The following is an 11,792-nucleotide window of genomic DNA, read 5'->3' as shown; positions in this document are numbered from 1 at the left end:
GTAAAACAAGTGCAAATGGGGTGGGTGGCAGAGACTGGAGACCTGGTTAAGCAAAGGGCCAGCAGCCCCTCCCTGGAAGGGGACAGGACTTGGCAGTGTGGTGCTAAGAGTTTAGAAGGACAGGACAGGGGAGCAGGAAGACATGGCTTAGATGATCATTGTAGCAGGGGCTGGGAAGGTGACACAGTGGTAGAGCGCTTGCCTTGCATGCATGAAGCCCTGGGTTCGATTCCTCAGCACCACATACGCTGAAAAAAGCCGGAAGTAGCGCTGTGGCTCAAGTGGTAGAACACTAGCCTTGAGCTGAAGAGCTGAGGGACAGCGCCCAGGCCCAGAGTTCAAACCCCACGACTGACAAAAAATATCATTGTGGCAGATATGAGCAGAATATTCTTTTTTGTTGGGGGGGGGCGGTCAGAAGCCTATTGGGAGCCTCACTCCAGCCATGGGACATGGGGGGTATGCTATGGGTAAATGCATGCAAGAGGCTCAATGGTAGCAAGCAGCAGCACCTAGAGAGCACACCGCTTCTGCCTCCCTGGTCCTTCTGCAAGTAGGTGTGTGTGGGGGGCGGGGAACTATGATGGGTAGTGGGAGAAATGGAAAGAGGACACGAATGGGGGGAGGGGACTGGGGGGGTGGATGGGGAGCTGGAAGAAGTTGGGAAATTGGGAGGCCTCTGGAGCAGAGCAATCCAGGGGTGGCCACAGACAAGAGACCCTGATAGTTGTGTTCTCCATGGAGCTAGAGGGGGCCGAGGGGGGGTGATGGGAAAGAAGACTTGGGGATGGTGGGGGGGACGGGCCAACACTATGATCCCCCCCCACGCTGCCCGTGTTCCCAGACTCTCATGGGAGAACAAAGTGTCCAGATCGGTAGCACAGGCTGGGAGCTCCCTCCCTCCTTCCCTCCCTCCCTCTCTCCAGCCAGCCCGGGGCCGGGACAGGACTAGGCGCCTCCCCCTAAGGCCCCGGTCAGACCTGGAGGTGGGGTCGGGAACCAGATCTCCTGGCTCTGATGTCACCGCAGGGCCTCGCAGCCGGCGCCCCAGCCCGTCTCTGGCTGGAGTCTCAGGTACAAGGGTGGGGTGAGGGGGTAGAAAGGGAGGGGGGGTTCCAGGCCCAGGAGGAGGTTGTGGGGGGGACCCAGAGGGGCGAGGGGGGGTGGAAATATCCACAGTGGGGGCATCGTCCTCCTCATTATGTCCAGTGGATCAACGAGGTCTGTGCGTGGGGGGTGTGTGGGGGTGGGGGTCCCCTGTGCATCTTTGCTCTTTGCCAGAGTCTGGGAGGGTGGGGGCAGATGAACCCACCCATCTGATCGAACTGTGTGTGGGGGAGTGGATGGTGTGTGCACCCCTTAAAATACACCGGGGGAGCAACTCTACCACCTCCCCCTCCCTACTTCTGCCCTTTTGGGGTTCCTCCCACCCGGGGTCATGGGGTGCCTTTGACCCCTCTGAGCCCTTCAAGAAAGGCCGAGGAGATACAAGTGGGTCATCTGCCATCTGGCCCTCCCCACCCCACCCCCCCCCCCCCCCCGTGTCCCGGAGCTTCGTGGGCCCCTGTCACCGCCCCCCCTTCCTCTCCCTCCTCCCCCAGGGTCTGGTGACCTCTCCTCTCTTCCTGGAGCCCCTGGGGCTTGAAGCACCCCATATGAGGTGTCTCCATACCTCTCCCCGGGTGCCACCAGCAGCCTGCATTTCCTGCACCCCCATTCCCAGCTCCAAGGAATACCCCTCCTTCTCCCCTCCCCCAGGGCTGGGACAAGCTGGCAGAATGGGGGGGGGGGAAGGGAGGGCAGAAGTCAGGAAGCCCAGCCAGACAGAGCTGCCTAGATTGGAGTCCATGACTCACTTAGTTCCCTCCCCCGCGGCCCCCTCCCTTCGCCCCCCCACCAGACTTCAGTCTAGCAGGGAAGCCCACTTCAGGAAGATCAAACACTTCTCTGAGAGGGAAGATTTCATTCCGGGTCATTCATTTGGGGGCCTCTCTCGTGACCTTTCAAGGATTTGTTCCCATTGCCTGTCCTGGGGCTTGAAGTCAGGGCCTGGATGCTGTCCCTGAGCGTTTGTTGTTGTTGTTTTGCTTAAGGCTGGTGCTTACACCACTTGAACCACAGCTCCACTTCTGCCTTTTTGGTGGTGAATTAGAGATCAAGAGTTTCACAGGATTTTCCTGCCTGGGCTGGCTTTGAACTGTGATCCTCAGATCTCAGCCTTCTGCATAGCTAGGATGACAGTGGTAATTCACTGGCGCCCTGCTGATTTTTTTTTTTCTTTTTCATTAGAAACTGTCTTTGTGGATTTCACCCACAAGCCTTAACTAAATTCCTAGTTTCTTTCTTTTCTTTTGCCTGATCTTTCCACTCTGTAGAACTCTAGACTTATCCCGATCACTGCCAGATCTATTAACCCCCCCCCCCCCAGTAACACACAGAAAACTTCCCAGGCCCCAGACTTGAATGAACACTGGATCTCTCAGCCAGGCCTTAACCCCCAGTTTCCTCTTTCCCCTCAGGGTAACTTCACCCTTTAGATCTTTTTATGAGGGGTCTGACACTTTCACTCATTGGCTAGCGCTCTACCAGCTGAGCCACGCCTCCAATCCCAGCCCTTTAGATCTCTTCCTTTGACCTCTGAACTCATCTTACTCCTTTCTGCAGGTGAATAAGTACATATGAAGTGTTCTCCCCATCGCCCCCCCCCAGCTCCAGTCTTGTGGTTTTTCTAAGCAGGGACCCCAAGCTGCTCTCTATTCCCCACTCTTCCAGGCTTAGTTAAAATGCCTTGGTGTCAGGCCAGGCACCTGTGGCTCACGCCTGTAATCCTAGCTACTCAGGAGGCTGAGATCTGAGGATCACGGTTCAAAGCCAGCCCAGGCAGGAAAGTCCGTGAGACCCTTATCTCCAATGAGCCACCAGAAAACCAGAAGTGGTGCTGTGGCTCAAGTGGTAGAGCCCTTGCCTTGAGCTGAAGAGCTGAGGGACAGCGCCCAGGCCCAGAGTTCAAGCCCCATGCCTGAAAAAAAAATGCCTTGTTGTCTTGGGACTTGGGGTCAGCACCAGGCATGAGCTGTGTGTAACTCAGTCCACAGCTGCCACCAATGGCCATCCTAAGTTATGGCCTCCCCTAGCCATGTGGGTTGATTCCAAGTGCAAGAGGCTTTCTGCCTCTTGCAAGTGTGAAAACTCCTGATTGTGCTGAAGCCCCCAAACACAGCAAAGCAGCGAGGTCCCTGGGGAGCACAGCAGGTTCTGCAAAGAGCAATCTCCACCTGCCAAGGCCACCTAGGTGGGAAAGTCCTTGACAGCCAGGTGCTGGTGGCTCACACCTGTAATCTTAGCTACTCAGAAGGCTGAGATCAGAGGGAAGCCCCTCCCACTCTCTCCTCCAAGGTGTGAGGTTCTTGGTACTTCCTCTGTCTTTTGGGAACATGAGCCCCTCCTACCGAGAACTCCTTTCCCTTCCTTGACCAGCAATCTGTAATATCCTGGACCTTAGGAAGGGCGGGGGGGAGGAGGGAGGCTCAGGATGTGGCTTAGTGGTAGAGTGCTTGCATCGAATGCATGAAGCCCTGGGTTCGAGTCCTTAGTATCACATACACAGAAAAAGCCAGAAGTGGTGTTGTGGCTCAAGTGATAGAGTGCTAGCCTTGAGATAAAGAAGTTCAGGGACAGTGCCCAGGCCCTGAGTTCCAGCCCCAAGTCTGGCAAAATAATAAATGGATAGTGGAGGGTGACTCTGAATTCCAGAGTCACAGAAAGGCTCAAATGAACCTGAGTTTTGGTCCCCACCAAATGTGGATGACATTAATCTCTGTACTACCCACCAAGCAGTTCAGGAAAGACAAGCCTCCTTCCCACTCTCATAATAACTGGGAACCTGGGGCTTCTAGGCCTCAAAATCTCTCTGAACTTGACCCTGGCATACCCCCTCCACACTTCCCCTTGCTCCCCTTCCAAGCACTGGGAAGATACTCATTTCCTGTGGGTCCTGCTGTGCGTGCAGTTTTCTTTCTCTTCCTTTCCTTCTTTTTCTTTTTGATGCTGTTTCTGAGGCTTGTACATAGGGCCTGGGTGCTGTCCCTGAACTTTTTTGCTCAAGGCTAGCACTTAGACGTGGAGCTGGCTTCTTTTGGGGGGGTGGTGGTGGAATGGGTTGGGGTGTTGTTAATTAAAGATAAAGAGTCTGGGCAGGTTTCAAACTGTGATCCTCAGATCTCCGCTTCTTGAGTAGATAGGATTACAGGCCTGAGCCTGTAAAACCAACTCTCAGTTTATTTGTAAAAATGGTCATCTATGAAGGCAAGGGTCTTACCCATTTGATCCCCTTCCCTAGGAAAGATTAATGGAGAGGAAAGGGGGGGAGCTCCAACTAAAGGCCTCCTCTTTGCCAAGTCCATTCCTACCTCCTCCCTGCATGTCCGTTCCTTCCCCTGCCATTCAACAGATGTTTGTTTAACTTTGATTACATGCCATGCACTGTGCAGGGTACTGAGTGATGACTAAGGGCAGGGCCTGGCCTCAGGAAGCTGGAGGTGTAGGAGAGTGTGTGGGAGTGGGGGGTATAGGAGGAGAGAATGTCAAGTTAACAGTTTCAAGTATCCATGATCAGCCCTGTTGTGGGAGAGGCTCAGGACACACTAGAGATCCACAAGACCAGAAGACTTTTTTTTTTTTTTTTTGGTCATGGGCCTTGAACTCTGGGCCTGAGCGCTGTCCCTGAGCTCTTCAGCTCAAGGCTAGCACACTACCACTTGAGCTACATCTCCACTTCCGGTTTTCTGGTGATTTACTGGAGATAAGAGTTTCACGGGCTTTCCTGCCCGGGCTGGCTTTGAACCGTGATCCTCAGATCTCAGCCTCCTGAGTAGCTAGGATTACAAGCGTGAGCTACCGGCACCCGGCTCAGAAGACTTCTTTTCTTTTCTTTTTTTTTTGGAGGGGGGGTCCAGTTGTGGGGCCTGAACTCTGGGCCTGGGTGATATCCTTTAGCTCTTCAGCTCAAGGCTAGTGCTCTACCACTTGAGCCACAGCGCCACTTCCGGCTTTTTTCTTTTTGCTTATGTGGTGCTGAGGAATCGAACCCAGGGCCTCATGCATGCAAGGCAAGCGTTCTACCACTGAGCCACCTTCCCAGCCCTCAGAAGACTTCTAATAGAAGACTTCCTATAGAAGCAGCCAAAAAAAAAATACCAGGGCAAAGTCAAGTACTGGTGCTCATGCCTCTAATCCAGATCTCAGGAGGCTGAGATCTGAGGATCGTAGTTCAAAGCCAGCCCAGGCAGGAAAGTTTGTGAGCGTCTTCTCGCCAATGAATCACTAAATAAAGCTAGAAGGAGATTTGGGTAAATGCTCAGGGACAATGGCCGAGTTCAACCCCCAGGATGGGCGCATGCACACCTCCACCCCCCAACCCCCCTCCACACACACAGAGCAAAGAAGGGGTGGAAAGGGAGGTGAGCCCCTCATTTCTAGACAAAATAGTCTCAGAAGAGGGAAAATAATTATTTCTGGGGTTTGCCAATCGATTCTAGGGACAAAGTAGTGACTTATTTCCCCATAGAGAGTTTGAGCTTTGTTGGATTCTGGCACTTGGTGGTGAGGGAACATTGGTAAAGTGACTTTTCACCGGGTTTGCCTGTCGGAAATTGATTCTGGCTGCAGTACTTGTGGAAGGATGCCTAGAATCCAGCCAAGGGACTGCCACTTCCCACCGTGTATGTGCCCCCGGGGCAAATCACTTCCCAGGGTCTCATCTGTAGAGCACAGATAGAAGTGGTGAGCATCAAGATGGAGATTTATATCGAACACGTAGAACAGAGGGTCACCAAGGGCAGGAAAGAGCCCTAAAGCTGCCCCTGCCCTGCCCTGCCCGGAGTCTCTCTCTCTCTTCCCTTCTTGGCTCCTGTGTGGTCTGAGAAACAGTCTCCACCATTGTTTACCAGGAAAGATCACACGGAGAAAGTTAACAGACCAGGAAGCCATTTGGGTGGGACAGGGTTGAAGCATGGGTATGTTCTTGGCATTAGAGGTACCAGGGTAGAGGCCACCGCTGGGAGTGGGGCAGGGAAGGGAAAGCAGCTGGGATTGGGCTTAGCTGCCCCCCCTCCACACCTCACCCCAGCTGCTCCTTAGAACTGGTCCTACCATGCCTGCCACCCTAGACTCCAACGTGACTGGGCCAAAATGAGGACAAGGGGCCTGGTTCCGTTGGCTCACACCTGTCATCCTAAGCTACTCAGGAGGCTGAGATCTGAGGATAGAGGTTCGAAACCATCCCGGGCTGGAAAGTAGCCTTGAGCAAAAGGGCTTAAGGGCTGCACCCGGGCAGGGAAGGATGCCAGGGAAGCAAGATGTGCAGCCCGGGGTGGTGGAGAGGCCCAGCAGGCTGTGTTAACTCTTACCTGGAAATCCTTACCACCACTGAGCCCCATCCCTGTTTTTGTTTGTTTGTTTTTAAGGACAGGCGAAGCCAGTCACCATCCTGAGCTCCTACCCGCCCAGCGATGGAGGCCCTGGGTCCCGGAGGCGCCTCCCCGGCCTCATCCACTCAAAGCCTAGACTTCGGGCAGCTGTCCACGCGTGCCGACTCGGCCTACAGCTCGTTCTCCACCGCCTCTGGTGACCCTGAGCCGCGCACCCCGTCCCCGGCCACCGATCTCCTTCCTTGCCTGGACTGGGGCTCCGTGCGCGTGGCGTGGGGCGGCTCGGCCCCCGTCACTCCCGATCCCACCGTGCGCCCACCCCGATCCCGGCCAGCCGTGGCCACGCGCGGTGGGCCGCGCCGGTGCCCGGAGACACGGGGACCCCCGGGGACGTTCAGCAGACAGGCCACCCCTCTGCTGTGCGCGCTGGCTGCCGAAGCCGAAGCCCAAGCTCGGGCGCAGGCCGCGGAGCCGCCCAGCCCTCCAGCCTCGCGGGCCGCCTACCGGCAGCGACTGCAGGGCGCGCAGCGGCGCGTGCTCCGCGAGACGTCGTTCCAGCGCCGGGAGCTGCGCATGAGCCTGCCCGCCCGCCTGCGACCCCCGCCCGCGGCGCCCGCGCGCCTCGCCGCGGCGCACGCGCGCTCCGCCTCGCTCAGCCACGCGCCGCCGCCGCCGCCGCCGGGGGACCCGGAGCTCCGCCCAGCGCCGCCGCCGCCGCCGCGCTCCCCGGCTCCCCCGCCAGGCACCGCCGCCGGGGGGCGCCTGGCTCAGCATCTGCGCCAGGGGTGGGGTCCCTCGGAGTCGGGTGCGCTGGCTGGCGTGGCTGAGGGTGGCAGCGTGGAGCCAGCTCAGGATGGCTCGCGCCCGGACCCCGCGAAATCGGAACCCCCGGAGTTGCATGGTGGTGGGGGGCGAGTGGTGTGCAAATCCTGGAATCCCCTGGAGTTCGATTCCCGGTCCATGAAGTTTGACGAAGCTTCAAGGCCTGCCAGTAGGAGGAGTCAGAGCGCTTCGGGCCAGGTCTTGGATCCCTGGGAAGGTTCTAGAGAGGCCATGATCACCATTCAGGTATGGAAGATAAGTGGGTGCAGGCGGGGGGGGGGGGGGGTGGGGAGCACCACAGAGACCTCACATCTCAGTCCACCACCGTTTACCTTTCCAGGCTGTCCCGCAAGGAACAGAACCCTCTAGACCATTGTTGCAACCCCAGCCTTCCAGGTGAGAGATAAGGGGATGAAGTTCTGGGGATAAAGTTGGGTGCAGAAGCATCCTTTTGCAACTCTTAAGCGTACAGTTCTATCTACCCTGGGTTTGAACCCCGTGAACTCCGTCCAAACTGCACATCCCACTATATACCATGGTGCAGCATGGTGGGGGCTGGAGATGTGGCTTAGTGGTAGAGTGCTTGTCTAGCATGCGTGAAGCCCTGGGTTCGATTCCTCAGTACCACATACACAGAAAAAGCCGGAAGTGATGTTGTGTCTCAAGTGGTAGAGTGCTAGCCTTGAGTGAAAGCAGCTCAGGGACTGTATAAAGGTCCTGAGTTCAAGCCCCAGGACTGGCAAACAACAACAACAATTAACACTTGCTGGGTGGTCAGTGTGCAATTCTTGCCTCCAGGTTCTTGATTCCAAAAAAGGCTGGAGAAATTTCCCAGAACAGCCCAGTCCACTGTGAGCAGAGGGTCTCAAAGAACTGTGGCTTGTCTCCTCGGCTCCCCTCCCTTCCTGACGATGATGACGTGTTCATGGAAGAAGGGGTGCCGGTCAGGATGAGAATATCTCCAGATTCCCTGGCTCCCCAGGAGCTCCTAACCAGGTGATTTTTCCCTCTTCCTTTTTTTTTTTTTTTTTTAAGTTGGTCATGGGGCCTGAATTCTGGGCCTGGGTGCTGTCCCTCAGCTCTTGAGCTCAAGGCTAGTGCCCTACCACTTGAGCCACAGCACCACTTCTGGCTTTTTCTGCTTATGTGGTGCTGAGGAATCGAACCCAGGGCCTCATGCATGAGAGGCAAGCACTCTACCACTGAGCCACCTTCCCAGCCCTCCCTCTTCCATCTAAGCTAAGTGAGACATTGCTTTCACACATTCATATCTAGAAAATGCTACCTGAGAGCTGGGCTCTGAGGCTCATGCCTTTAATCCTAGCTACTCAAGAGGCTGAGATCTGAGGATTGCAATTCAAAGCTAGCCTGGGCAGGAAAGTCCATGAGACTCTTATTTCCAATAAACTATGCCCATCCCCCCCCAAAATAAAACCAGATGTGGAGCTGTGGTTCAAGTGGTAGAGTGCTAGTGTTGAACAAAAGCTCAGGACCAGCACCCAGGCCATGAGTTCAGGTCCCAGGACTGGTATGAGAAAAAGAAAATGCTTCTTGACTGGAGCTTGGAAAACCTAGGGATGAGACAGAGTGGAGTTGAGGGTGGGGACAGGTGGCTTTTGAAGAGTCATCCCTTAATCAGATTACGCCTGTAATCCTAGCAACACGGGAGGCTGAGATTGGAGAATGGTGGTTTGAAGCCATCTTGGGCAGGCAAGTCCATGAGATTCTTCTCTCCAATTAAGGACAGGAAAACTGGAAGTGGAGCTGTGGCTCAAAGTGGTAGAAGGTTAACCTAGAGCAGAAAAGCTCAGGGACAATGCCCAGGCCTTGAATACAATTCCCATGACCAACAAAAAAGAAGGAAGGAAGGATGAAAGGAGGAAGGAAGGAAGGAAGGAAGGAAGGAAGGAAGGAAGGAAGGAAGGAAGGAAACAGAAAAGCCACTACTTACCTGAGGCTTGAGCTTTTTCTCATTCGCTGTCTCCTCTGTTTCCAGTGCGCATGCCCCTGACCAGCAGTATGGAAATGGCTTGAGTCACAGAGCTAGCCAGGCTACAGCTCCTGAAGAGTGCACCCTCCATCCCTGTCTCCAGATTGTAGGAGCAGATGACTGCTGGCAGCGGGTGGATGTCTCTGTGGGTGTCTCTAGACCCACAAGCTGTAGCGCCCCGGAAGCTGCAAACGGTGACACCCCAACCATTGACCCTCCTGGACTACTGACCTCTGACCCCTCTGCAACTGCAGAAAATGGCCCCCTCAAACCCTCCCCAGTTGATGTCCTGGAACCTTCAGGTAATGATCTTCCAGGCTCACCTCACCACACTACCCTGGCCAGGGGTCCTGGCCAGCCAACATGGCCTAGTCCGCATCTCCAGGAACTGGTTCAAGAGCTAGCCAGACTGGACCCCTCTCTGAGTGACACTTTTGCCTCCCAGTCCAGCCCAGAGCCACCCCTGGGTCTGCTGGATGGGTTGATTCCTTTACCAGAGATCTGGGCCGCCATGAGGCCAGCGTGTTGGGAGGAGGTTGAAGAAGAGACCCAGAGTGCTTCTGAGCCAGGGTGAGTGAGAGGCACGGGGGACTCAGGGACTCAGGCTTTCCAAGGGCGGGGAAGGGGGAGGGGCGGGGGAGGAGATCATACAACTCAGGCAGCTGTGATTTGGCCCACAGATGCCACGCATGCAACCTTACCCGGCATCTGCCAGATTCTCAGGAGGCCACGAGACAGGAAAACTCCACCTTGTCTTTCGTACCTGATCAGCCATGTGGCCTAGGGTTAGCTCCTGAATCCAAATACAACATCCAGGCCAAGAAAGTGAGTGTGGGAGGGACTGGGAAGGTGGCTCAGTGGTAGAGTGCTTGCTTCATATGCATGAAGCCCTGGGTTCGATTCCTCAGCACCACCTAAGCAGAAAAAAGCTGGAAATGGCGCTGTGGTTCAAGTGGTAGAGCGCTAGCCTTGAGCTGAAGAGCTGAGGGACAGCGCTCAGGCCCAGAGTTCAGGCCCCACGACTGACACAAAAAGCAAGTGAGTGTGGGAGGGGATATGGGGGATAGGGGGGAGACTAGAAGACTAGGTAGGGAGGGGAGGAGAAAGAGCCCTAAAGTCAGGGCAGAGAGTTTAGAGACATTCCTTCCAGGTGGAGCTGGCCAGCCTACTCCAAAAGATGCTGGTGGACCTGCAGGCAGAGCAGGAAAGACTACAGGGACTGGCCCGAGCTTGGGCTAGACGAAGGGAAGACCTGGAGGCTGCGGTGAGCCGTACCTGTGCACCCCGGGACCTGGAGCGGTTCACCCGGTTCCTGGCTGACCTGGAACGCGTGCTTGGCCTCCTGTTGCTGCTAGGCTGTCGCCTGACCCGGGTGCATCGTGCCATGAGCAGGCTGGGCTCTGCTGGTGCTCCAGAAGAGCGGGTACAGTAAAGCTTGGGAAGGGGGGGTGGCAATCGGGGCGGGGTGGGGCCTGCCATCTTGTAGGTCCTGGCAAGGTGGCACACCCCATGTTTTCTGCGTGCGCTTCTAGGCCTCCTTGTTGCAGCGGCTGAGGCTTTTACAGCGCCAGCAGGAAGATGCTAAGGAGCTGAAGGATCACGTGGCCCGGCGGGAGCGTGCCCTGCGGGAGGTGCTGGGGCGGGCACTGCCCACGGAGGAGCTGAGTGCCTATGGTGCCCTGCTGGCAGGCAAGGCCGCCATCCTGGCCCAGCAGCGCAGTCTAGATGAGTGCGTCCGCCTTCTGCAAGACCAGCTGGACGCCATCAGAATTGACCTTGGCCATCGTCCCCTTTGTCCCAGGCCATCCTGGCCCCCGGGGTCCTGTTTGTCCCATGCCAAGCCCTTTCCTGCTTCCCCTGTCTAGTTCCAGGGAGTGGGGATGGGGCTCAACCACCCCGGATCCATGCTGGTTTATTGCCTGATTTGTCCCTACAGGGAGACCTGGCTTTCCCAGAATGCTCCTTCCTCCAGGTCTCCCCTGGCCTTTGTCCAAGTCTTGGGGGAGTATTGGGAAATTTAACTCCTGGATCTGGGAAACCTGCAGTATTAGCCAGGCACTGAGTGTAAGCGTATCATCCTAGCTACTCGAGAGGCCGAGATGTGAGGAATTGGGTTCAAAATCCAAACCTTGGGTGGAAAAGTCTGTGACACTCTGAATCTCCAATTAACCAGCAAAAAAAGCTGGAAACAGAGGGGTGGCTCAAGTGGTAGAGTACCGGTCCTAAGCAATTAAAGCTAAAGAGCGTGCCCCGGCCCTGATTTCAAGCTCTAGTATTGGCAAAAAGCAAAAGAACAACAAAGAAACCCTGCAGTATTTCAGTTTTTGTGATGGGGGCAGGATGGGGGGGGGGGGGGAGTGTCTATTAAGCTTTTGGGAAAGGAATCAAGTCCAAGGAGCATTTCTGCAGAATGGCCTTTTATTATTTTTTTAATAAAAATTTCTCTTTTTTTTTTGGTTGGTCGTGGGGCTTGAACTCTGGGCCTGGGCGCTGTCCCTCAGCTCTTCAGCTCAAGGCAAGCGCTCTACCGCTTGAGCCACAGCATCACTTCC

The 11,792-nt window shown here is 55.7% G+C and overlaps 1 protein-coding gene across 1 annotated transcript; it reads left to right on the top strand.

Moving 5' to 3' along the window:
• Window positions 1-996: 996 nt before the first annotated feature.
• Shroom1 (shroom family member 1) lies at window positions 997-11,570 on the top strand. The gene is made up of 8 exons (XM_069993990.1): window positions 997-1,074; window positions 6,465-7,496; window positions 7,591-7,646; window positions 8,049-8,246; window positions 9,247-9,810; window positions 9,921-10,065; window positions 10,391-10,663; window positions 10,773-11,570. The coding sequence occupies exons 2-8, from the start codon at window positions 6,510-6,512 to the stop codon at window positions 11,103-11,105; spliced, it is 2,556 nt and encodes an 851-aa protein (XP_069850091.1). The 5' UTR covers window positions 997-1,074; window positions 6,465-6,509; the 3' UTR covers window positions 11,106-11,570.
• The last annotated feature ends 222 nt before the right edge of the window (window positions 11,571-11,792 follow it).

The sequence above is a fragment of the Dipodomys merriami genome, unplaced genomic scaffold, assembly GCF_024711535.1.
Source record: "Dipodomys merriami isolate MVZ:Mamm:240054 unplaced genomic scaffold, mDipMer1.0.p SCAF_44, whole genome shotgun sequence".
Lineage (NCBI taxonomy): Eukaryota > Metazoa > Chordata > Mammalia > Rodentia > Heteromyidae > Dipodomys > Dipodomys merriami.
Note: the sequence above shows the minus strand (reverse complement) of the source record. Positions and strands in the feature narration are given on the sequence as shown.